Here is a 26,143-nt window from a genome sequence, read left to right as displayed (position 1 = left end):
CCTTCTCATGCACCTCCCAGAAGCCACAGCTGCAGGGAATTTAGCCAAAAAATACTGCCAAAAGTGCCTCTGGCCACTCTGGCTCTGACAGGGAGGACAAGAGTTTGTTCCTCTTTATTGCCCCGCCGCTGGCAAGAAGCCCAGGGTGCAGCTCTGCATGCACACAGCCTGCAAGACCCGGGCTGTTTCTGATCTCATCCCACCGGTGGTGACCAGTGATACTGCGGGAGAGGGTAGGATTTAATCTCTCCTGGTCCTCACTCTGACCCCTGAATTTAGTACGGAAGCAGAGGTTTAGCTGGGAGGTCTGGACTGTGACAGCTGATCACGAAGCATCATTGTGATGGGGAATTAAAGCAGAGCATGGAGATAACTCTGCTGTCCACGTTTCTCCATCCATCCCACCGGCAGCTCACCGGCTGTTTTATCAGCTCTGTTTTCCAGTCTGCAGCCACAATGTGCCTCCGACAGCATGACTGGCAGTATTTCCATTGACATGTTCCCTGGTATCCCTGCTCCCACCAGAAATCATTTCCATTTCTCCTTAGAAAAAAAAAAGAAAAAAGTGCTTTGAACATTTTTCATGTCAGAGCTAATTCTGCAGCGCTTCCCTTTGGCTAACATCCGCCGTTTCCGCACTCAGCATGGAAAGACAACACTTTAATAACCGAAGCGAGGTGCACCCACCCCTACCAGCACATTAGCACCGTTTGCATAGAGATAACGGATGGTAAATTGTTGTTTCTGCTTTAAACGTCCCCTCGCAGCGGTTGTACATCAGCTGCAGGATTTCGCTTGTGCTGCGTCTGCAGTTGCAGCATGACGGGGGATCCTTGGTCTCCATCGGGTTCTGCCTGCAGGTCTCTCCTCCGAACCTGCACAGGTGGCCCAGGCTCATCTCTGCCTTGAGGGCTACACAGGTTGTAGGACCTTTTCTCTGGGAATTGGGGAAAATCCCTTCACTTGCTCTTGCTTCAGCATTTGTCCCTGTCTGATATCCCTGTTTGGCAAAGGGAGTGGGGCTCAGTTCTGTTGTGGGCACAGCCAGTGCCCCCAAAAGCTATGCCCAAACCCAGACGTGATAGAAGTGAGGGTCAGGCAAAGCCCCCTGTAGATATTAGGGGTGCTCCTGCTCCCAAATCTCTTCACCCTACATTTAGGGTGATTTCCAGGCTTACTTGAAGCCAGTTGCTATGACCCAGAGCAGGGATGTCCTAACCAGCTCTCTGCCCTGTATCAATCAAATGAGCACACTCTGTCCTGGTGCATAGCCTGCAGGAGTGAGGACAGACCCTGTGATCTGAGGTCTCTTTCAAGGCCAGGTCCTCCCTGAAACCCGGCAGCTGCCGGTACACCCCATCACTACCTGGCCCTGGACCGTCCCCCACCAGCTTTTGGGGATGCTCACCTTGGTCGAGCAGCCGCCTGCCAAGGAGCAGGGAAAATACATCAGACCTGCAACATTTTCACAGCATGTTTCAGGTTCAGCTGGCTGGAACTTTCCCAGGAAATTTTCTTTGTGTCGGCAAAAGCCCAGCCACTGAAACAGCCCACACATCGCGGAAGGAAATGGCTTTGATGAGAGCCCTGGGTCTGGCCCTAAGACTCAGGCTTTGTTTCCCTCCTGCATCCTCAGTCGCTTTGGGCGTGCATGAAGACAAACATGCTTTTCAGGAAGAAAAGGTGCAACATTTCTCGGTTTGACGTTGAACTCACTTTGTGTTTAGGAACTGACTTGAACTTCACTCAGTATTTTTATATAAATTTTATATACATTTGTTTTCTAGAATTTTTTTCCACCTCAGATTGGCAAGAAAACATTCAATTTGCCTCTAATCAATTTTCCTGTGGTTTCTTCTTTTTTTTTTTTTTAAAGTTGCCAAAAATAACTCACAGATGTTCGAGGCATGAACAGAAGTCTCCCTGGCTGGCATGAACTGCCACCCTTCCTCCTCCTCCATCTCCCCTCCTCCTGTGCCCCACGGGATGGTGCAGCTCCAGCCACCCCCAGTTATTTCCACCCACCCACCCAGGTTACACAGTGCCATCTCAGCATTAGTGGCTCCACATGCCACTAATTGCGGGCGCAATTATTCCCATCCCTGCTACATCTTTCAATGCCTCCTTCCTCCTGTGCTGGCACTGGCTTTGAGCTAAATCTACTCCAAATTGTTCCCACAGCTTTGCATGCATCACCCCCCACGGGCGGCACAAGTGGCCCCAGGGCTTGAGTGGGTCCATGTCCCCTTCACAGGTGGCATTGATGTCTCTCCATCTTAGCAGAGCTGGTTTTTCACCTGCTGCCCTTCCTGGCTGGTAAGCAGCAGATCAGAGCTGGGTGTCCAGCCAAGCACAGGGCATCTGAGCCCCACCACTCTGCCAAACTCCCCCAAACGTCCCTCCGTTTCTTCCAGCTGCCCTTACGGCATGGAACCAGTAAGCTCAGCAGATGCACCAGCCTGGACCTGCAGGCAAGGAGAGCCCGGCATCACAGACAGGAGCAAAGGGGTCAGGAAAATGCATGTGTGCTTTATTCATGGATATGTTTGAATATTGACATGTACAGAAGAGATAAGTACAGGTTTTATCCCAGCAGTATAGGCAGGTATCAACCATCCTCCCCTACATGCATGTGCACGCACACCCAGCCTTCAGCATCACCATTGCTCCATCACCGGCTCCCCGCCGCGGTGTCTCCCTCCCCACTCACGCTCTTGCTTTGACAACGATGTGGGATTTGGACATACACAGCATTTCATGGGCTTTCAGGACTGCCAAACCACTGGGAATGGTGCTGAGCAGCCAAAAAATAGAGTTTGGTGGCTATGGAAATCTCGGCTGATTCTTTTTGTCTTATTTTTCCCTTGGCTCTTCTTTGTGCTTATGAAGGTCCTCAGGTATGGAGTAATTCCTGAAAAATTGTCTCCCTTTCTCCCTCTCGGCTAGCTCAGTCCTTTGTTTTTACAAGCAGCTGCTATGACTTTGGTGGTTAGTCAAGAGGCTTAAAAAAGAAGATCCATGGTTCACTTCGCAGAGTTCAACAGAGACGAAATGTCATAAGAAAAATTACTGACTTTTCACATGGGAAAAAAAATTGCCTGTGCACGCATGCGTTTGAAGGTGATGGTGGTGAAATGTAACTGGGCTTCCTGCGTCAAAAGGACTGCTCAAAAGCCATCCTTTCTTACAGAGTTTAATTTGTGAACAGGCTTGGAGGGAAAATTGACATTAAAAATTGACAAAAAGGGTGAAACAATAAGGAAAAAATCATGCAGGTTTTTGCATCTTTTTTTTTTTTTTTTTTTTTTTTTTTTTTAGTTCTGCACAATGCAACTGCCCATCCCACCCCCATCCCCCAGTTCTTCTCTGCTGGGCAAGAGACTCATTTCTCTGTGCCTTACGCACTTCATTTTGAAGCATTCCCAGATGGCAGGGAACCCCTGGGAGAGCAGGACCTGGCCTGGGACAGTGCTTGAAGGATGCTGTGTCCCAACTCACAGCACAGGACAAAGGCTGAGGAGAGGGAGTGCGTTTTCAGACCTGCAACCTCAACTCTGCAGATGCTTTTGACGTCCCCCTAGGGCACGAGGAGGAATCACATGCAAAGTCCAGCAGACACCCATTTACACTAACTCACTGTGCAATTTTTGCAGGGATCACAGCAGACCATTGCCTTTGTTTTCTGGCCTTCTCATGCAATGCCTCTGTGATACGATCCATGGTAGCTGGCTGTCACCTTCCACAGCCTTGGGGCACTTTTAGCTGTTGGTTTGCCATCCTCCCAAAACTGAGGACTTGAGAAGAGACTACAACGGGAATCGAGGGTCTCTTTGGTCTGTAATGCTCAAAGAAAACTAACATCCTAAGGAGCCTTTAAAGCAAGATATAAATCCTGGGGAGGATGTCTCTCATTGGAATTGTTAAAAACCATTTAAGATAAATATGCCTGAAAGTATAAATGTGGCCTGCTGTGGAACATGGTAATGGACTAGGTAACCTCTAGAGGTCTCCTTCATCTCCAGTAATCTGAGTAGGTTTCTCCACACCTTTTCACAGCATACCAGTCCTAGGGGAGAGCTGAAGTGGGGTTGCCAGTCATCCTGGTCACCTAGAAAATATCTATCATCTCTGCTGGCTGTCAATTAGAGAAGTAAATGGCAAAGTGCCCTTTCGATGCCAGTGAGTTATAAGAGGCACAGGAGTGGAGCCACGAAAGACCACAGGAGCGAGTACTTCTGGAAAGCAGCTGCCAGTTTCACACCTGTCCTACACAGAGGCTCAGCCCATGCAAGAAGATTAAAGGCTGATGGAGACCCGGCTTGCTGGGGCCAGATGTGTAGAAGAGCAGGGCACGAATACAGGACTTGAAAGGAAAGCGGTAGAAGGCAATTCACAGCATGACCTCATGATGCTGAGGTAGTTCCTTGCCTTTGAAGGGCTGAGCATTAGGGTTTAATCCCATTCTCACCTCTGCTCTTCTGCCTTAGAGGACACAAGTTTTGCAGAGTTGCAGCTAGTAGTTGAGTCACTTGGTGCACAGGTGGCTCCACAGTCTCTCAGAGGACATTGCTGTCCTGGATAACAGGGAGATGTTCACAGCAACTCAGTGCATGGCTATGGCCGTTTGAAGAGGGGTGAGGGACTTTCCTGCCTGTAGCGCTACCTCCCTGCCTGCTTTTCTGACTGGGGTTGAGCCCCTTGGCAGTGAGGATTTCCCATACAAGTTTCAGTTCAGAATGTGACCTGGCCCCCTGCACACAAGACTTGGATCTTGGCATGATCCTTTGCACAGTCCTGTGTTAGGACAACCAGGTGCTACAGCCCCGAGGACCTCAAGGAGCAGAACTTTGGATAGGATTCAGCCAGGAGGATTTCTGTGCATGTCTTACACATCCACTGGCATTCATTTGACAACAAGAGTGGTTTCATATTGGGCCAAAACCCAAGAAAGTTCCTGCAGTTTCTCAGCAAAATCTGAAGCAAAAAAAGCAATGGAAAGTGCTCTGTAGGGAACGTGAATAAAAAGTGCTGGACTTTGCTGCATCAGCTGCTGAAAAGCCTCTCTATGCATCCAAATGCTAAGGAGCTAATGATATTCCTTGAAGGAGTACAAACCAAGGAATAAGGGAGCTGTTGCAAAGCCCAGGCCTAAATACTCAGGGAGAATCTGGAGCTATTCCTGTACCTCCTGTGGTGGTCAACCTGGGTAAGCATTTATCCCAGGAAACCTTCTCACCCTTCCCTACCATCTTCTTTCTCGGCTTGATCTAATGAAGGGTTCAGCTCCTCAAGAAGGCATTGGGAGTCCTCAGCTCACCTCCTTGAGGGAAGACCCCTGAATACTCAGGTAGCCCAAGGTCATGTATCTGCCTCCCTGTGCTCTGAGAGACCAGAGAGACATTTGTCCTCACCCTCCAGCTTGGCTCTGGCTGCAGTAGAGTGGGTCACTTCACCAGCCTTTGCTTAAAACACATCTCAGCTGAGTAATTAGCACTTAGCAGGAGGCAATGTCCTTCATGTGCTAACCTGGACATAAGCAATTGCCTTCAAGGAGGAAAACCTTAGAAATCCACTCCCTACCTATGACATGATTCATGGCTTGCCCTTGCCCCAGAAATTGGCTGGATATTTATGCCAACGGGGTGGTATCTAGCAAATCTTTTCTATCCTATCTCTTCCTTGCATAACTAATGAAACCCCATGACTGAAGACCCTCTGACTCTCTGTCAGACTGGTGGAAGCACAGGTAGCACATGAGAATGGGTTGCGTTGGGCTCGCATCAAGTCCTGCCCGTGGGCTCACATGTTCATCCTGCATGGAGAAAGGTTGGCTTGGAGTAGGACAACATTGGCTTCTGGTTATTTGGACGTAACAAAAAAATACCTACCCCAAACACTTTACAGGACCAATGAATAGAGATGCTAGGGTTGGGACACGAAGAAAGCCAGCTGTAAACAAAACGCAACACACGTGTTTCTTCCTGAACACCATCAATACATGACACACATTTCTATAAAAAGGAAGGCCCAAGGGGTAGGTGACAGCTTGGAGATGCACGCTGGTCATGGTTTCAAGCGGGTGTATAATGCCCGCGAGCCAGTTCATGGCATGGTTACTTGATCCACCCCAGACGTGCTCCAGGATTCTCTCTGATGAACAAAACCAACCACTTTCTCATCAGGGCTCTGGTTTCATCCCTCCGAACCAGGTGGGCTGCCCTTTGGGTCCTGAGCAACCCTGGAGACAGTCTAAACTCCACATCTCTTAACATGTCCTGTCAAGAGCCCCCCACCGTGAGTCAGGGCTTCAGGAAACCTCCTGACAGCTCAGCCATCAAAAGTCTTTCCCCTCTTGGCTGGGGCAGGCAAAAGCATTTTCTTTGCAGCTCTCATTACTTGGCTCAACTCTCTCCTTCAGCTTTTCCAAAGGAATTGTCCATGGCTTTGACCCCATCTGCAGAGAGCTGGAGAGACAACAAAGCTGTGGGGTGGAAAGGTGGCCAGGACCAAGAATGAGCTGGTTATCCATGATGCTGATTGTATAAAATCAAATACATTGGCAGACGGATGAGGAGAAGGAAGGGATGCACACATGCTCACCTCTCCTTCCTATCCCTTCCCTCTTCCCTCTCCTCCCACCTAAAAAGTTACTGGTCTGATTGTTTTGTAAAGAAACCAACACAAAGGGAGTCTCTGCCTGGCATGTGCCTGCCCAGCTTCACATCACAGAGAGGCTCAGCACAGCAAGAGCAGGGACAAGCCACATCTGCAGTGGAGAGGCTGCCCAGTGGAAGGAAGATGCTGGGCTGGAGGTCCCTGATGACAGATGAGTGGAGCCCCTCAGGAGCCTCTCCTCTCCAGCCACCTGCAAGAGAAAGGAGGAAGCACAGGGTAAGAGGTGTGGTTGTTCCCCACCTTGGTCCTGCTGAGGATTTAGGGCTTGGGGATCATGCAGCCTTCCTATGTGTGTACATGTGCAGAGGGATCCATGACTGGTCTCAACACCCCAGCTTTATTCTGGAGATCAGCTTACCTCTGTTGGAAGTGGTGGTGAAGGTGATGGTAGCACCATGGCTTACAGCAAGGCCATCTCATGGGCGCAGAACTGGGCATGCAGGCTACAGGTTTGGACAGTAGTTGGAGGTGCCTTTGTGTGAGGTGGGTGCCTGGATGCCCATTCCAGTCAATGGAGATCCATGCAACCCATGGAGATACTGCTGGCCAGTGGTTTGAGCCAGTGGCCTCTCCAGGTGGAGGATGTCCCTTGGGTATTGAAAACATCCCTATGAGGCTGGCAGACATTTCACCAAGCAGCAGCTGGAAGCCAGGTGGGTTACTCCAAAGCACAGTATTTGTGTGACTGACTACCCTGGCTGCCTACCCCCTGCAGACAAACTGCACCCTTCTCCTTTAATAGTGCATTGACATCTGTGGCTGAAAATTTGTTTTCCTAGAGACTTGTATTTGCATTAGTTGATAACTGAGATAATTTAGAGCCAAGGCTCTGCACTGCTAGGGAGATGGGAAGTGGGTGGACTAATCAGTCCATCACAGCTTTCCTCTTCAGGTCCAGGGACATGAACTTTATTAAACATTGAACAGACTCTGGGTTTGGAGTCGAGTTGAAAGTCAAGACCCAATTCCCCAGTTTCTCTTGCAGTGTCAGCAGGACCATGCTCCAGTAGCACTCACACTTCAACAGAGGGATGTGCTGCTGTCACGTGGATGTTGGGGATGCAGTAGGACCATCCCTGACTACAGCTGTTTTTCCAGCTTCCCACTTGCTGGTGGCAGCAGCAGTTGACTATCTGGGCTGGAATTTCAGTGATGAGGGAGGTTCACAGCTTCTCCACCACTTCCAGGAGCAAAGGTCTCAGTGCAAGGACCTCAGACAACCACTTGGATTGTGCTAAGGTCTCGGGAACACTGTCTAAAAGCAACTCCTCCAAGTCTCCTGGGTGCAAAGTTTATGGCTGATGAAAGTATGCCTGTGCTGTGCGTGGCCACCAATGCCCTGAGAAGCAATGAAGGAAGCTGAGGCCACATCTCTGCACCTCCTGACCTGCTGGTCTGTGAAAAGAGAGTGGAGGGAGGTGAATCAGGTATTTTCCCAGCAAAAGAAACACGGAAGAGGCATAAAAAAACCTGTATGTGGAAGCTCCCTTAAGGTATCAGCTAGCCCAGTGAAAAGCCCACGCTCGGTCCTTGGAGTCTAGTTAACTGACAGCTTCTGTTACGTGAACGTTCAGCAAATCAGGGTCACTATTAATTATTCAGTAGTAAACTAATTCAATCTGAAAATTACTCTGGTGGGTGGCAAATCAAGGTCATTTCTTTTTATTTAAAAATAAAATATTTAATGCCTACTACTGCCATCATCAGTAAATTCATCTGTTATTTGTTTTAAAATAATTTCAATTTAATATTACTTTGACACTAACAATTTGCTGATGTCTAGAACCTTTCAGATGAAATTTTCCAATGCTTAGCAAACATTAGTCAGTTAAGCTTCAATGTTATGATCTCCAGGATCCTCACCTAACAAGGGAGGAATTTGTGTCTCAGGCAGTTGAAATGCTTGTGCCAAACCAACAGTTCTGGCTCCCCTTCTATAGTCCTGAAAAGCCCATGGATTTCCCAGTGCTTCTGAAAAAAACTTATCTCTCCGTAGCATGCACGAAAGAAAAGAGAAGGTGACTAACAGGAAGGAGGGCAGAGTCAGGGTGAGGAGCATGTAGCGCTGTGCTTGATGTTGGAGAAGAATATGTCAGGGCATGAAGAAGAGGGTGAATCAGGGACCCAGAGGTGGAGCGGAGTTTGGATGTCTGCACGTAGCTGAAATGGCACAGGTGGAAGAGAGAGCTGAGATGAGGAGGGCTGGAGGGCACGGAGGAGGTATAGACACTGCCAAGCATCTTAGGGCCAGGTCAGCCCTCTCCTACCTTAGTGGGCTGAAGGTTCTCAAAGATGTTCTCTCTGAGGGTTGCCACAGCTCTGTTGGCATTTCGCTCCTGCTTGTACATCTGTGTTGTGGGGTGGATGGATGGGGCCACAGCCGCATTCAGGTACGTCCCATTGCCAAAGGCCAGAATGGCATTTTCTATGTATGGGAAAGAGATGAATAAAAGTGTTGTCAGGGTAACGTTGCCAAGGCAAAACACAATCATCCCTTCTCCAACCTCCTTCGACTGCATCACCCAAATGCATGCCCGAGGGTCTTCAGAGCTCGTTTGTTGAAAGCGCAGGGAGCTGGACACCAACAGACTCTTGAGGACCAGGGCATCTTCATACCCTCATTCACAAAAAGCCTCACCAGCTTGCGGGCGATGCTGCCGTAGCAGCAGTGTGCCAGGAGATACTTACGGAGACAGATGTTGTCAGTGAAGAGATGCAGAAAGCTCTCACACTCTTCCTGCCGGTTGCCGCTGGCATTGCACGTGCACCAGGGAGCTATGCTGGAAGTTGAGTTGTCAATGTAGTTGGGTGTGATGGGGCTGCCTGACGGGAAGGATGGAGGAGTGTTACTGCAAGGCTGGTACTTCAAGAAGGGACAACGATTTCCCTCCTTACTACTCTGCTTACAGCCTCAGCTGAGTCCCTGCATGATGGCAGTACCAGAAAACCATTCAAGCACTGGTGTCACAGGTCTGTTTTGTCCCCAGGGAGAAGAGGGGCAGTCGCAACACTTTTGTTCACCCCACCACCAACAAAGCCTTCAGTCAATTAAACTGTGCTATCAGCCCAAGGAATGGGCAGCTCCTGGGAACTCAGGTTCCCTGACAACATTCAAAAACTGTATGTGACTCTGTGTAAAGGTTTCTACACTGTCATTGAAAAAGCCAAACTCAATCTCCAGAATGGTCAGAGACAACAAAGGAAGGATAAAACCAGAATGAAATCTTGACCTAAAAATCTGTTAATCTATCCCATCCATCAGGATGGACCAAATCCAATGGCCATTGGCGTTTCATTCTGGACTCTGACTGTGCTTGTGCTAACTTCTGCCGGTTGGGCCTCCACAGCATCTGAAAAACCAATTTGACATCCTCTGAAGTCAACAAGATGTCATTGGATGGTGATTTCCAGTGGCATCACTGGTGATGGCATCAGGGAACCCCTGACAGAGCAGATGTCCTGGGACAGCCCATCTATTTCCACCTGAGAGAGAAACTAGGATCTTGCAGCAGCCTGTGGTGCATAGTTTTTCTCCCTCCACTGCTCATGGTTTAGGTTCCTTCTCTAGTCACTGCAGAGAGAAAGCCCAGCATCTCTCTGAGATCTGTCTCAGCTCTCCACCTGACTGTCCTCATAGTTTTCCCACCCAGAGGAGATAATTCACATCCAGAGAGTGGGAGAGAAACCAGCAGAAGGATGCAGCCTCTTACCTATGATCCCTGTATATGCCAGCAGACAGGCAGCATAGCTGTCCCTCCGGCAGCCACTTGCCGCCTGCGGGGATGGCTGGCAATTAAACTGGAACTCTGCATAGCGTGACCTGATGGAGCAAGACCACAAAATGGAACATATTAGCACAGATATTTGGGGCAAAAAGGGACATAATAGCACACTGGTGGTGTTTACAGAAGGGAACATATTTGCAAAATCCTTTGCTGCTGTAGGTGTTGCTAAACCAGTTTGAATGAATGTCATTTTGTACTCTCCTGCCCTCCTCAACAAACCCAGAGGTGTGTTTTATCCTTTTGAAATGAGACATGAATAGGTGCTGTAGTTAATGTCTTACAGGTTTCCTCTGGGACTGCAAGAAAAGTCCAGTCTTGGATGAAATGTTTGTTTTCTGGTGTGTGAAGCTGGTTTTTTAGGGAAGAGCTGTTGCAGGCAGTGAGGGAATTCATTCTGTATTGCCATTATCTGACTTTTGAGTAATAACTTTCCCTAGAGACCTAAACCTTCATTTTTTGGCTGATTTGCTGAAAAAGAGAATCACTCTGGTCCAGTTTCTTTCCCTTCAAAGACTGTGCTCTAAGTGTAGCTGAGGTCATCCTCAGATTAAGTGAAATGCCCAAAGGCTCAGATATGAAATACTCTGTCCGTTACCAGTGCTGCTGCCACATCCTCTGCTGCAGGCACCCATTCTCAGAAGAAGGTTGGACTCCCTGGAGTCTGTGGAGCGAGAGGTGTATGACATCCAGCTCTGACCACAGACCACTGTGCCTTGTTTTTCATGTTGTCTAGGTCAAAACACCAAACCACTTAACACAAAACAACTTTGAGTCATGCACTGGGCTTGTCCGGACTGTCTGGGCCATGCAGGGAAGCAGGTGCATCATCCAGACAGATTTACAGATTGCTCTTTGCATGTAGCTCCCCTGCTAGCTTGGTTGAATAAACTCTGTTAATCATGCTGCCAACCAGACATTTGCCACCTAATTCTTTAGGAGTGAGTCAGTTGGCACGTAAGCATCTAGTGGTGTTTGGACATTGTAGGATATCCAAGATGCCCATGTGGGGCTTTCAGGTAGGACATAAGAGCTGCTGGAGATTCAGATCCATCTAAACAGGCATCCTGTGGCCAGGTAAAAAGGCATCTCATGGCATTTGAGCTGCTTAGAAAACTTAAGCAAGCACTAGCACTGTCGACACTTGAAGGTAGGTCCCTTTAGAGGACAACCTGCAGTGTTTGGACTGTGAACTAGGTACCTCAAATGTTTGCTCTGTCTGTGCAATGTCAGAAAAACTGAGACAGCCTCTCTCTTCTAGACATTTTGTAAATGCTCCTGGTCAGTGTCAGCACTCAGACTTGCACTTTCCTGCCCATTTCTCCCCTCATCCTCAGTCTTCTGCTTTTTTTCTCTTCTTTACTCCCATGTTTGCCCCATACCAACCCCTTTCTCCTGTGCCACGGCCAGGCAAACTCTTCTTGACCCAATTCTTGCTGCATTATTTAGGGGAGGGAGGTACTGATTGTAGGTTTTGTATTATTCATGTCAGTAGAGCCCACCCCTACAAGCTGGGAAATCCAAGTGGTTACAGCTGTGAAGAACCTGCAGGAGGACTAAGCAGTGCAGGCAGGGTTAGCCTTGGAGTATTTTACTCTGTTTCTTTAAAGTGCCATGATTTGTTCCTGGCTCTCCTTGTGGTTTCTGCACCGGTAGCTTTGACCAGGTCACTCATCAATCCCTTGCTCCCGCCGTGTCTCTAGAGGATGTTTTATATTATATATTCAGAGACCAAGGAACCAGATAATTAACAGCTGTGCTGTTTGCAGGAAACGGTTTCCAGCCTCCTGGGAAGCAACACTCCCCCCTTTGAACCTCTTCTTCGCTGCTGGGCCTGCTTGTCTTGTTAGAGAAAGGGCAGTACCCGTCTGTTTCAGATTCTCTGGGTAGTTGGGTGAAATCTGAGCAAGAGCTGGTGTGGCTCAGGGGCTTTGCATCTTTCAGACTCAGCTTCAGATGTATAGCTCAGTTGTTCTCCTTCATCCATTTTTCTGGGGTGCAGAGGGGTGAGGGTATTAGTACCAGTGCATCCTTCCAAGAGGATGCTGCTTCTCTCACCTCCCTTTGAGAAAAGACATAATTTTAAAATTGATATTTAAAGATAACGTGCTGGTAGGGGATTCCTGCTGGGCGTTCAGCTCAGGAAGTCCCAAGGCCCACAATAATTAGAGACTGGGACAATACTGGGAGATGTGTCCTACGCTGTTGTGTTCTCTTCCAGGTATCTGCTCATGGCCACAGCTGCACACAGGACACTGGGCTGGGACCACCACATTTGGTGCAGTACAGCTGCTGATGCCGTCTCACATCTCTTACTGGCAGACGGGCTCCAGTCCTGAGAGATGTATGTGGATTAACCTTCTGGAACATCAAAGACTTTTTGAGAAATAGAGGGGTGAAAAATAATACAGCTAAGGGAAAAGCACTTAAGGGGTATGCCTGTGAGCGTGCACATTGGGATGGGTCTGTGCATGAGTGCATGTATGGGGCTTAAATGGAAACAGAGGAGCAAACCACCCTGGCCACATGTTGCGTGGTGGATCTGGACTAAGAACTGTGACTCTGAGACTCCTATTGCAATCATTGGAACATCCAGCCTTGCAGCGGAAGGGTACATCTTTTATACATATAATTAATTTTTTCTAATAAAAAAAAAAAAAGAAAGCCATGGTTTTATGGTATCTACAAGTGCCTGTGGCTATTAGAACAGCTTTGGTGCTCCTGTAGGATGCTCTGGGCTAGGGGAGGTAGCCAGTGAGGAGACAGATTGGTGACAGTGGCTGCAAGCACGCCAGACCCTATCCTTGCTTAGCTTGCAGCTTCCTGGAAATATTTCCATAGTAGGTATTTCTTTAGGACCAAAGCCAAAAACCCATAGAAAAAAACCCAAAACCACCACAAGCTTCTCAAAACTTTTCTTGTTTGTTAACACTTTCTGTATCGAGTATGAGACAAGGACATGGGTCATGGGAAGGAGCCATTCAGGCAATGGCTGGTGACGGTGTGATGGATGCCTCCAGACAGGATCCTTGAGGCAGGTGCATCGGCTCTGGTCACCAGGCCATCAGCGGTGGATGAACCCCAGGCTTGTCCAAGAGACAGCTCTCCATGTCAGCCACCCCAGTGTGTGAACATTACCTGCAGACGTAGTTTTCCCGGCAGGAGTCCAGAGGTGCCAGGCAGTTGGGCTTCTCCTTGGACTCATAGGAGCAGGCAGGAACGATGGTCTGCCGCCGGCGTTCAGCACAGGCTGTGTCGTCACAGGGGCAGAAGAGCAACTCATGGGTGTACTCAGGTGGCACACGGTCAAAGAACTTGCGCAGAGCCTTGTGACACTTGGAGCGGTTGCAGGTGTCGGCCCGGGCCAGGCGCCGGATGCAGAAGGAGACATACTCTGTCCGCAGCCGCTGGCACATCTCGTCCACGTTGCAGGCTTTGGCGGCATCCAGGCACCGGTTCACCTGGGTGACCTCGTTCTCAGACCCTGTGAGATGGTGGGAGATGGTGATGGGGTTTTGCGGTGACATTCCCAACAGCAGCACCACCCTATGCTGAGACCTTCATCCCCATCCTGCTCCCATCCATGGCCACTTCAGTGAGGCCACCACCCACTCTAGAAAGGCAGTGACCTAGGTGAAGTCCACATTTGCTCTCTGTGTCCCAGCAGGGCCGAATGCCCTTTCCCTACTCACCTTTCCCAAGAGGTGCCATGGCCACACAACAAACCTCACAGCCCAGAGCCTGCTCCACCAAGCTCCTACATTTAATGAAAGGAAGCTTTGATCTATCCTGGGCATCTTATGGCCAGCCAACATGAATTAACCAACTTTAGGCCTGGGAAGGCAAGAGTCATTAGAAAGTTCATCTACTTATGGCCGTGACTGGATCGCCCAGTGTGATGGGATCTCTTCTAATGAACCTTCTTTTTCGAAAAAAGTTGCTCAGGGTCAATCACCGTCAGTGGCCACGCCAGGTCTCGTGATACATAGGTGTGGTCTGTACTAACCCTTGTACCCTAGACTCTTTACCCTGTGCAGTGAGTTTCCTCAGGCCTCCAGAGGGTCAAGTCGGGCTTCGACTGCAGCTGTGTTATGTTCATCCCAGGACTTGCTCAACTCAGTGAGAGCTGTCTAGTTCTCAAAGCCCCACAGCAGTACTCTGGCTTCCCCCATCCAGACCAGTCCTGCCCAGTATGCCCAACTTCTGAGCAGTGACACTGCCTTCACGGGATGGGGATCAGAGCTACAATCCAATCTGATGCCCTGGGACCTTCATGCTACCTGCATGCGAACATATGCGGGTCTCTTTCCACACTTTTGCAAGGTCACCCCTTCGCTGGCTTCAGTGAAATCACTCTGCATTTCCACCCTCTTAAAAAAGAGGGAATAAAGGGAATAAAAAATTCCAGGATTAGCAGTCTGGGTGGGATATCAGGGGTGTGCTGTGGGGATGCAGGGAAGGTGGAGGAAATCCTGCAGCAGGGGGACCAATCAGGAAAATAAAGCAAAATCTGTGGTGACGGATGAGAAACACGCTGGTTTTGGCAGGCAAAGAGGGGTCTCAAGAGTTTATATGCCAACGACCTCCTCTGCAAATAAGGGAATAGGTAAGAGTGACAGATATTTGTATAACACTGCTTTTAGGGATCCTCCAAGGATGGTTTGGGCTCTTTCTATACAGAGGGAAATGCTACAGAGTCCCTGATTGGTCAAGACATTAGGCTCTGTCTGATCAGAGATAAGATGAGGGTCCTCCAAGCATGAGAGAGAAAATGGATTTGAAGCCGTTTCTCACCTCTCTGAATTAAGCCCACGACCTGAGGCACAATAGAAGGACTTTCTCCCCAGCAGAGAAGGATTTTTCACAGAGAAAAAATCCACAGAATGATAAATTTCCAATGCAGAGTCAAGCCCTATCTCTGGCCAGGAGTTAAAACCAGCCAGTCACTGCTGACAAGTGCTAAAACATTGACAGTCTCTCTGAGCGCTTCAAAACTGGCTGCCCTCCTTCATTTTCACTGACGTTATCAGATTTTCGTTCTCTGAGCATTTGTTTTTCCCTTCTCACTGTCCCCACTGCTTGCAGCAAGCTGGAAGTCAAATTTCAAGTTTTGCAGCTATTTTATGATGGGTGAAACTGATGCTCAGTGCGTTCCTACCACACAGGTACTTCCCTGTAAAAATGCCCAGAGATGAATATTCTTAGAGCATTGGTTTATGCTGGGGAGCTGTCAGCAAACATGTAGGAAACAGTTACTTGGAAGGGTCTCATTAACCATTCAGTTAATGAATCACAGGGAACACACTAGTTTTTCTCCTCTTCCCACGCAAAAACGGAGGATGTGCTTTTTTAAATCACTGCTACAGTTAGAGAGGAGATATATAATTCCGTTGGTACATTTTTTAATAGTGGCCATATATTGTTTATGCAAAATTTGGTTAAAAATACCTGTTGCTCTGACTTGGCATAGGATCATGGGGATGTCTTGTGTTTCGCCAATTTATTGGGGATTTTTTTTTGGTAGATTTGAAAGAGGATCCTTTGCCAACGCTGACTGAATAATCCTGGGCACTGGACAGGCACAGGGTGGCAGTTCATAAGATGTATTATAGAAGGTGTTGATGAGTATAAATAGGGGAAAAAAAGGTTAAACCAAGAAATGTCATGTCCCTAGATGAGTGTTGAGTCCTTCGCTACATATCCTTGCTACTCCAGGCCCATTCGCTTTGCTGCCCAACCAGTTTCAGTCTGCTTTAAAAGCCTGAAAATATGTTAACCATGCAAAAAAATCTCTGGATTTCACTGTACTCTGAAGAGCCCTATGGGACTTCAGTGAAAGAGGAGAAACTCTAGTAAAGGCCATGACCTGGCAAACAGCTTTGTGCATGCTTCACTTTCCATGCTCAAACCAGTCAAGTGGAGTCAATAAGAAGATGTGAGGTCAGGGAGCACACACCCCCCGTTCCCCCCTTCCCCTCGCTGCCCAGATTGTTGAGGGTTGATGGGTTAATTTGCTCCTGGACATTTTCACCTAACGAGTGCCTCACTGTCTCAGAGACTGCAGACATACATTGGCTGCAGGGACGTGTTGCTCTTTACTTGCTTGGGTGCACTCCAGCTGTGGATGTCACTCCAGAGTCAGGTGCACATTTGGGAAGAGCTGCAGCAGGACTGCTGTTTTGGCACATCTGCCAGAGACACGCAAGTAGTACATTACCTGCTCCCAGATGGGTAGTTTGGTAACAAAAATCACCATCGGTAAAGCTTCCCTGCGGCTGTGGTGCATAAGTAGAGCTGAACGCTGGTTGTGGTGGCAGCTGTGATGTTGATGATGGATGGCTTAATAGCTACTGCACTGACCTTTTAACTGCTGAGCCAGGGGTTCATGCCCTCTAGGGGGTTAAAAGGCATCAGGCAGCTCTGCTCATGTTATTAAGCAGATTACATGATTCAGAGCAGAACATGGGTCTGAGTCCTAAGGTTGCCCTCAGGGCAGGGGGTTAAAGGCTGTGGTTGGGATAAACTAGTAGGTTGGGTTATTGACCTTTTTGCCTGCAGAGTTTGACCCTGTGACTGATGTGGAAGTACGTTCTCATACCTAGCAATACTCAAGCAGCCCCCGTTCAGCAGGGTGTCTGCATACAGGTCACACACCTGCTATGAAGAATCAGCCCACCTGTGATGGCTCATTGGAAGAGGCCTTCCTACCACATCCCTCAGCCACAGCCCTTCACAGTATGAACATGAAAAAGCCAAACAATGAAAATCACAAGTGCTTCTCCTAATATGCTCTTTTACCAACTGTTTAGCAAAGGAATCCAAAGCAACTCCTCGGAAAAATGATTGCAAGATCTCAGCAACGCTTTGTGAAGACAGCACAAGAGACCACAGAGGATTGCCTTGTACATAGCATGTGATCCCACAGCCAGTTTCCCCCTGTTTGAACCACTCACAGTAAGAGCATCTTCCCACCCGCCTACCTGCGGTGATGGATGCCAGCCGGACGTAATCAAAGCCTCTGATGAACGGCTCGTAAGGGGAACTCTCCAGTACATTCATGCCTGGGTTGAAAAGAGAAGTTAGTAAGAAGGCAACTGAGGCTCCTGAGGGATGTTCAAGATGTTCAGGGTTTAACAGATGCAGTGAAGGTTTGCTTTGTGGGTCCAAGCGAATGTGTGCTCTAAAGGTCATAAGTAAATGGATACTCAGAGTCACAGGATCTGATGTTATATCCTTAGGGAAGGGAATAGGACATAACTGGCTTTTAAAAATATATCACAGCTTTGGAGTAGGACAGCCTCTCAGGGAACTGTTGAGTTGCAACTCTCTATAGCTCAAATCTTGGGCCCCTTTACAGGGTTTGCGACTGAGGACATCAGATTGTAGCACAGGGTCTTGTTCATGGGCACAATTCAAACCACCAAATCCCTACGTATATGGGGTTTCCATCACTGTTCTTGCTATTTCCTATATGTTTCTCCCTCAAGTCAATTGTCCTTACCTGTTTCTGGGACACAGCCAGGGCTGTGCACAGGGCTGTGTGTGTGGCAACCCCCACATCTTCATATTTATTAATACCTCTCCCCTTCTCCTTGCCAACAGCCCTTTCTTATTTGGCATAGAGCTAATGACCCACAGCTCCAGCAGAAACTTCCCCTCTTCATTTTTAAGTTGCTGGGAACCTAATTTTATTCAATTGGTGCTTCCCTCTCATCCGCTCAATGATCTGTAATGCCTTGTCATCCTGATGAATACCACAGAATATTACTGAAGCAAACAGCACAGTATCTTTTTTTTTTTTTATTAGACATTTAGATGGATATGGACAGCAGCAGCAGATGTACTGGCTGGGATAAAAGGACTATCAAACCTCTTGCTCTGGGCATATGCTGATCACCAGCTGTGGTCAGGAAGAAATGGCTCCCAGGGTACACAGCCCTGTGCAATTACCACAGGTGCATTACAAGGCAGCTTTACACCTTCATTGAAATATCTTGCATCGTTACTGACTGGAGAGGCGCCCATTTGTGTGTTCCAGCATAGCAGTTTTATGTCCTGATGATATAGCACCTTATCAGAGAATTGTTATCGGGTTGTCATCATGTTATTGTGTCTCCAAATGGGAAGGTGGCTAAACACAGGCACGCTCAAAAGAAGCTGAGTAAATAGTATGCTTTGTAAATTCCCTGAGCACACACTTCCACAATTGATTTTATAAGAGGGCTTCTAGGAAGCTTTTAACAGCCTCCTGGGTATGTATGACAGAGAGACAAAGCTCTACATGGAGCATGTGGATTGGCTTCCTTTCTCAGTCAATTAAACATGTGTAAGGACTCTGAAACATGTGACTATTATGAAATATATTTCCCAGGGGAAATTAAGGCAAGGAAATAAAAGGTTTGGGAGTGTGAATCTCCATCGCAAGTAAACTCAGTTCTTGAAGAAATGTGGGGCGCAGGACATGACAGCAGAGGAGAAGTAAAGCAGAGTCTTGGCAGTCTCTGGTAACAGCCCTCTCACAGTCATCCCCAAGATGGATGTCCCAAGCTGTTGGGCAGGAAGCCCATCCAACCTGGCCATCCAGCATCCATCTCCTACTCTGCATCTGGAGACCCACACCTGTCCCCTGCCTGCTCCCATCACTCCCTGCCATCCTTTCACTGCTTTTCCAGCTCCAGGAGCTGGAACTCCTCCTGACATCACTGTCCTGCACAGCCAAGTTTCAGATGAATTCTGGCCAAAGCTTCAGGCTACAAAGATCAGCAAGGAAGGAGTTGTGACACAGCCTGTTAAGATGAATGGAGAGGCTGGATTGCCACCTCTTCTCCAGACTTCACTTCAGTGCAAACTAATTCACCTTGCATGTGATTACAGGAAAGATTGGATCCTGAAGGGTGCTGTGGTCTCTTATTTCACCACTCACTTCATAGCACCATGCTCTGCACCCTGCAAGCCATGGCACCTGAAAGATTTCTGGGAACTTGATGAAGCAGTTCCCATTCTGGCAATTCTGTGCATTATGGTCTCCATCCTCTCTGTTTTGCTTGGCCTTTTGGCCTCTGTTATCACCCCTGAACCTTCCCTTTTAGCTCTCAACCACCAGTGTTTTATTAATCTATTTCGCAGCCCATGGCTGGAAGGTTCTGTTTTATTCCCCGTTTTAATTTTCATGGTGCATAAAATACTCACCAGCCTGACAAGGAAGAGTTATAGCCACTGAGGTGCACTTTTATGATGACTCTTAAAAACTGTCAAAATCCAAACTTACTAAATACTGGCTCTGGGAACACTTTAAATTCCAACTTGATGTCACCAGCCCCAAATCTTCACTAACCCAAAGACACTGGTGCATTTGAGAGCTTCCAAGAGAGTGATTTTTTTTTAAGTTTGTGCTGTTTTTTTCTCAGTTTCTGTGCTTTGTATAGTGTTTCTGTAAAATCCATGGCTTTCATGGTCTTGGCTAGCATACTTTGATGCAATACATACCATGCATTTCCTGATCAAAAGATTTCAAGATATACTGGGGATGTCATAAAAAAAAGGCCAGGTTAAAAAAAAGGAAGGAGATGTCTCAGATTTTCAGGATTGTTTCCCCCAAAATGTCATTACTGTAGGGGTCAGTGGGTCTTGGGAGGGAACAGGATACTACAGAAGTGACCTTTTTTCCAGCCACTTTGGTGCAGGGGAGCTCTGTAAAAAGCCCCAGCAGTAATACCCTTTTAGGAAGATCATCAGAAATGAGTACCCTGCTTGACTGACCTTCCATCAATGTGTGGTGGATGCTCCAGTAGACGCTCAAGCAGTGCTTTTCCTTTTTCATGCCTCGCTTGCACTTGCAGCCATACAGCTGGCTGGAGAGCAGGGCCGTCACGGTGCTCCGGCACTGGTTCTTGGCATCGGGGCCCAGCTTGTTGGCTCCATTGCCTGCAATGCATTGCCGGAGGGTCCTGAATTTGGCACTGCAGACGGGGTCATTGGTACAGGACTCGCCTGCTTGAAGGCAGTCCCTGCTTGAGCTGACAGCTTCTGCCATACCTTCTGCAAGAAAACCAGAGAAGGGGTGTGAGGGTGATGGAGCAACCCCAAGAGGGAAATGAATTTTGTCTCCCATGAGCTGGACCAGGCTGGGACATCCATCTTCATGTGCAGAGATGGAAATCCCTCTCATCACCATCCACTCTACAAGCAACGACACTGCTTCTGAAGTCTTAAAGTGGGCAGTTCCTTCCCCAACAGGTCAGATGGAGGGCTTAAATGCCCAGGCTTGCCACTCCTACTCATTCATTGCCCCCATGATGGGGAACAGTGAATGCTTGAGTGTGCTGCAGCACTGCTCAGCAGCATCACAGAGGAACAGGAGTAGGTGAAAGAAAACTAGAGGGATGATAAGGAGACAAGACACAACTTGACATTCAACACCTTGACAACACTCTGTTTCCCACATTTCTGGGCCACCAGCAGCAATGAGATGCATGTGGTGTCCAGATGAGATGCCAGAAGGAGAGGTCACTTCTCACCTGGAGACCACGTCCTTCCTGATTTCAGGGAGTTACCTTGGATGGGATTAGCCTGGAAGCAGGATCATATGTGGCAGAGACTTGACCTGGTGCTTGCTCTTTCCTGCTTGGAGCACAACAATCTCCCCAAGCCCTTTGCTCATTTCTCCCATCTGATGTTAACAGCAAACCGATGCTATGGAGACCCCAGCCTCTCTGCCTTGCGCACAATTTAACTCTGCCTACACCTCCCTGAAGCTATGAACAGCTGTGTGTGGCGTGTTTTGACATGGAGTCAGCCCACATATGTCCCAGGAGTTGGCCCTTGTTCACTGTCACCACCTCCCCAGGACTCCCACCATTCTGTCTTGGCTTTTTCCAAGCTTCTGTAAATTCTCCTCAGTCACTTGTAAAAATACCAAAAGTGCTCTGTTCCCCATGCTGAAAGGATAGAGAATAGCACAGGAGGAAGACATTATTACTACATGTCCACCAATAAATTAAACATGGTCAGTGGGGCTCAGTGGTGCTGTGCCCCTGTGGCCTGGAGCAGACCAGTTCTATGTTGTTAAATACTATTCCTCTCCAAAGCAGGCTGGCCACACTCAGACTGACTCCTGGGGACGTCCTCACTCCAAGGCTCATGGCTGCATCACTACACCCCAGTAATTGCAGGGCCAGAGGCTCAGCCATGCTCAGTGGGGCATGGTGGCACCCAGGTGACAGAGAGGAGAAGGGGATGAGGACAAGGCAAATCTCACTCCTTCCAGTTGATGTGATGCTCTGGACCGTGTTGACATAGGTCAGGCATAACTGTACCATGGCTTGGTGGAGTGGTGAAGAGGGAAACCTGGTTTATGGAAGGAGAGAATCAATTCCTGGAGCTATAATGTAATTTCAGATCCCGCTGTACTATAAAAACAGAAACTGTTGTCATGACCTTGGAGGAGGTCTTCTCAAATACTTCCCAAAGGAACTCCTTGTTCCTAACATAACTTGTCTTCCCTTTGGATAGGAACCAGAAGGCTAAGGACACCTTCACAGAGTAGATAAAGTAGGGGGACTTTCTGGATTTTGAGCCTTTCCAGGGTCTGTTCCTGGTGAGACCCAAGTGAGACAATATTAGAAAAATCCTCTCTCCTGAGAAAAATGTGGGCCCCTGGTTTCCACCTCTGAGGGCCTCATGAGATCATCTGTCTCTCCAAGAGTCTATTGATTGCTCCATAAAGTCCCTTGTCCTCCTTCCACCTGCTATGTCTCCTGCCCTGAATTTCTGCACCTGCTTCTGCTGCCCTCCCAGTTCAGTGCTTGAGCCCAGTATATCCGTTTCTCTTCCCTCAGCAGTCACAGGGTGTTTGCTAAGAAGGAGCTGCTTCTGTTGTTCTTGATTAGAGTAGAATATAGCAGCTGGAGTTCAGATATTTCAATTATGTTTATTACAAACTTTGGGTGAACCCACCAGGAGGTTTCCTCCTGAAATATCCCAATGGCATCTCAAATGCAAAATCTTTCATCAAACTCCAGACTATTTCGTAGTGCCTCATGGCCAACGTCAAGCTTTCAGTTATTTCAAATCTCACAACACCTGAAATTTGAGTTCTCCTACCCCTTATTTATTCATAGACATGGTTTATTTAGCACTCAAGGCTTGTTTGGATCTGCCAAATGTGGAGAAAGAAATTATTTCCAACATGTAGGAAGCTCTGCCTTGGGCTGTCATATCTTGAAGAACTCTGAACACAACAAGCCGGTTTCCTTGAAATATCCTTTTGTCTGCAATTTCACTGAGATCCATAAAAGGAACTGGAGCTGCTCATAGTCTTTGCTTTCAGACACCACTGAATTTTCCATGCACATATCTAAACAGAATCCATGGGGGGAAAAACCGCTTGATTTATTTTGCCCTGGCTTTCTCCATAGGATCTCCTCTGGACGAGAATAAAGTGTGGCAGGTTTTATTCTAGAAGAGATGACTTTGTCAGTGTCATGTCAGCTGCTAGAAAAGTAGGTTAAAATAGAAATTATGACCCTCATTCCCCTCTCCGCTACATGAATTACAGAAGATACTCCCCAAGATGGTTATAAACAGACTCAGCCTGTAAAAGCTGTAAAACATTTTGGGATCCCATTTTAAATAAATCAAGAAGATTGACCATTTGAGAAATTTTCCTGCAAAATTTTAAGTAAATATATCCTCAAGCTGAGACTTGCTTCATAGAACAAAGGCCAGGGGTGAATATTTACAGTCCAAACCCACAGCATAAAACACCCCCATTCAAGACTTTATGACAGAGGTGCTTGAAGCAACTTGAAGTGGAGCGTCACGAATGACCCATTCCATAATCATGTCACTTAAAAACCAAATCATTCAGGGGCTTTTATTGTTAGTGATGTCTTTGCAACTGAGACAACATAACGCCACGTTTTCCTCCTCACACTATCCCTGAGAGAGTAATTTTATGGAACATTAAGAGAGCGCCTCTTAGGGAAAAAAAAATAAATCTCTGTGACTTATAAAATAGATGGTGCTTCCTAGCAAGCAGGGACAAAAGAAAATCAGGTCTTCTCTCCCAAAGATGGAGTAGCCTTTCTGGTTTTGCCATCAAAAATAGCACCTTGCAGACTTTCCACCACGGGATTTTCCTCCACTTCTGCCCCTGACTGACCAGGGAGCTAGGGATACGCACTGGGCTGTGCATGGCTTGGGCTTTCTGTGCCTCTGCTTTTCTAATAGCAGACCTTCCAGCTCCCTCTGCTCTCTTTAAAAGGCCATTTGTCTGGATTTTTATTCCTCGCTTGCTGCTAATTTCACGCTGTTTACGGTGGGCAGATGGAGTAATGAGTTTATTTTCACATCCTGTTTGTAGCTATGCTCCACATCTGTTTCTGCTCTTGCTTACCTCAGTGACACTTACATAAAGTTACTCCTAATGTGCAGAACTAAGAGAAAAATATGGCTCTTTGCATTGCCTTAATAGACCCTTGGTTCTATCTCAAAGTGCATTTTGTTGAACAAGGAGTTCTGACTCTCCTCCAAGGAGACCATTTCCTTCATCAAGGAAATGCAGCTGTGTCTAGGGTACAGAAGGGTGAAGGTGACTCCATGTGGTCTGGAAACGGTGAACTGGAGAGCACCAACACAAGGCCCTGCCACTCCGCCCTTCTGATCCAACCAGCACTCAGGCTTCAGATATTTTAGCAGGAACCACACCATTTCTTCTGACGCTGTTCAACTTTGGGCTTTGGGACACATCCCCCTCCCACCCAGTTTTTGTATGTAGTAGGTGTGAATCCTTTTACACCCCTGATTCACGCACAGTCTCAGGGAGTGATGAACACTGTTATTTCTATGACAAGCTGTTCACTCCAGAACGTTTGGTGTTTGCTTTTACAATATTTTCTACTAAGAACAGAATAACTACTCAAAATCTCCAACAAAGAAACAGGAGTGGTTTATTAACCCTTTAGGTTAGTTGGACAACTTTTACATAATTCTTCCAAAATCAGGCCTGCCAAATCTTGCACAATGAGTACAAGTATGATGCAGAAGGCTCCTGCCTCTCACTCCCCCTATGCTCAGGCTGGATCTCCTGTGCTCATGCATCCTCCATGTTCTGGGATCCCTTCTGCTCTGCCACCTCATCTGCCTGAGGTCTTCTGCTTGCCAGACATATCACATGCAACATCATGGTGTGTGAGAAGCTGTACCTCTACAAGCCTTGTTTTGCCTGCAAAAGTGGATGGGTCTCTTCATGCCAGAATAGGTCTTCCAGCCAGCACAGAGGCCATGTAAATGGCTGAGAGAAGACATTACAAAACGTACTTGCAGCTTGTGCTAATGTGACTGACACCTGCAGAACAGGGGTCTAAACCTGAGGTGGACACCAGACCATCCCTCTGTGTTCAGCTGGGAGAAAAGGCCATCATTGGACAATCCTAATAGGCTGGGTCAAATTAAACCTGCGGGAGAGATGTTAGTGCTTGCTAATAGGCCACTGCCTGATATCCAGAAACTTTCAACTTACCCAGAGCCGTCAGAAATAAGTTGTTACACACAGTAGTCCTGGAGTGAAAAAATGATGGTAAAGGGAGTCTGGAAGAAACATTCCTGGTATTTCCCAAATATTCATAAACCAATAGCGATGCATGAATGGGTCTGGGTGGCTAATGCAGGTGGTCACTGCTAAGCCTTGATTAGACTATGTTTTCATGTCATAATTTTACAGCCAAGCACTCAGGATCACCTAAGAAGCAAGCCCTTGTACACAGCTCAAACTTCATTCCCATTTACTGCTGAAACAGCTGCAGAGTGTGCAGAGGATTGCCTTTCCTCCAAGTGCATACTTTGGATATGTTTTCACCTGCATACCTTAGACTTCTTCCAGGAGTGCAAGAACTTGTGGCTCACAGGTGTTCCCCACTCCAGTGGTCCCATTTGCAATGAGGTTGAGGCACTCAAGGGCGCTTGAGGCATGTAAGAGTGAGAATTCACTGAGAATACACTGAGAATTCACTGTCTGCATTGCACTAACATGTACTCGCATGGGCTCATCTCACTGAGCAAAAAAACCTGCACCCTGCCTGATCTGGAGACAAGGATACAAACCATATGAGCTGCCCCAGTAATCACCTCTGCCATACTGATGGCCCTCCCCCAAATCTGCCTGAGAACAGCCCTCCCAGGAGATCCCACACACCTTGTCCAAAACTCATAACTGTCATCTGGATTTTGTAGTGCCCAGCAACTGCCTTTGGGATGCTGGGATGCAAAGGAAAGTTTCCTTCCTTTCCATCTATCTTGCCTTGGGCTTAGTGCATGCTTAGTCTGCTGACACCTTGAACACATTGAGGACTGGTTCACTGTTTTCCTGGATTAGATCAGAGCAGCTCATGAGAGGAGGATGACACCATTCATTGCTATCAGTCCTCTGTGGGTTTAGATGGGTTTACAAACATAACACATACATAATGAAATCACACAGTGCAAACTGATCGTCATTTGCTAGTGACTCTCCCAGTCAGCACTGGGGTGGTGGAATTTGCTGAGAACACCTCAGGAATGTAATGTCCAAAGGTGTCAAAGCAAAGCAGGAAAGTTCAGACCAACAACATGCTGCATGTCTCAAGCAGGCATTAAAAATGTGCTGCCTGACTTTTTGTACCTACAGCTCTGACCTTTCTCCCCTTAGT

General features: G+C 47.6%; 1 protein-coding gene across 1 annotated transcript; it reads right to left on the bottom strand.

The window, feature by feature from the left end:
• Positions 1–6,718: 6,718 nt before the first annotated feature.
• GFRA4 (GDNF family receptor alpha 4) lies at positions 6,719–20,490 on the bottom strand. Its single transcript, XM_074147808.1, has 7 exons — positions 20,217–20,490; positions 17,438–17,518; positions 13,596–13,941; positions 10,386–10,495; positions 9,364–9,498; positions 8,943–9,100; positions 6,719–6,865 (listed from the first exon to the last, which is right to left on the bottom strand). Exons 1-7 carry the CDS (start codon positions 20,488–20,490, stop codon positions 6,719–6,721), a joined length of 1,251 nt encoding a protein of 416 aa, XP_074003909.1.
• Positions 20,491–26,143: the final 5,653 nt, after the last annotated feature.

The sequence above is a fragment of the Numenius arquata genome, chromosome 5, assembly GCF_964106895.1.
Source record: "Numenius arquata chromosome 5, bNumArq3.hap1.1, whole genome shotgun sequence".
NCBI classification, from domain to species: Eukaryota; Metazoa; Chordata; class Aves; order Charadriiformes; family Scolopacidae; genus Numenius; species Numenius arquata.
Note: the sequence above shows the minus strand (reverse complement) of the source record. Positions and strands in the feature narration are given on the sequence as shown.

What these genes read in the sequence shown, in the direction of transcription:
- GFRA4 (XM_074147808.1), bottom strand. Translation starts at nt 20,490, where the DNA reads ATGGCAGAAGCTGTCAGCTCAAGCAGGGACTGCCTTCAAGCAGGCGAG. An exon ending in CGGGAAAACTACGTCTGCAG is followed by an intron (nt 10,496 to 13,595) that starts GTAATGTTCACA and finishes TTGCTCCATCAG; the next exon opens with GTCACGCTATGCAGAGTTCC. An exon ending in GGCATATACAGGGATCATAG is followed by an intron (nt 9,499 to 10,385) that starts GTAAGAGGCTGC and finishes CCTTCCCGTCAG; the next exon opens with GCAGCCCCATCACACCCAAC.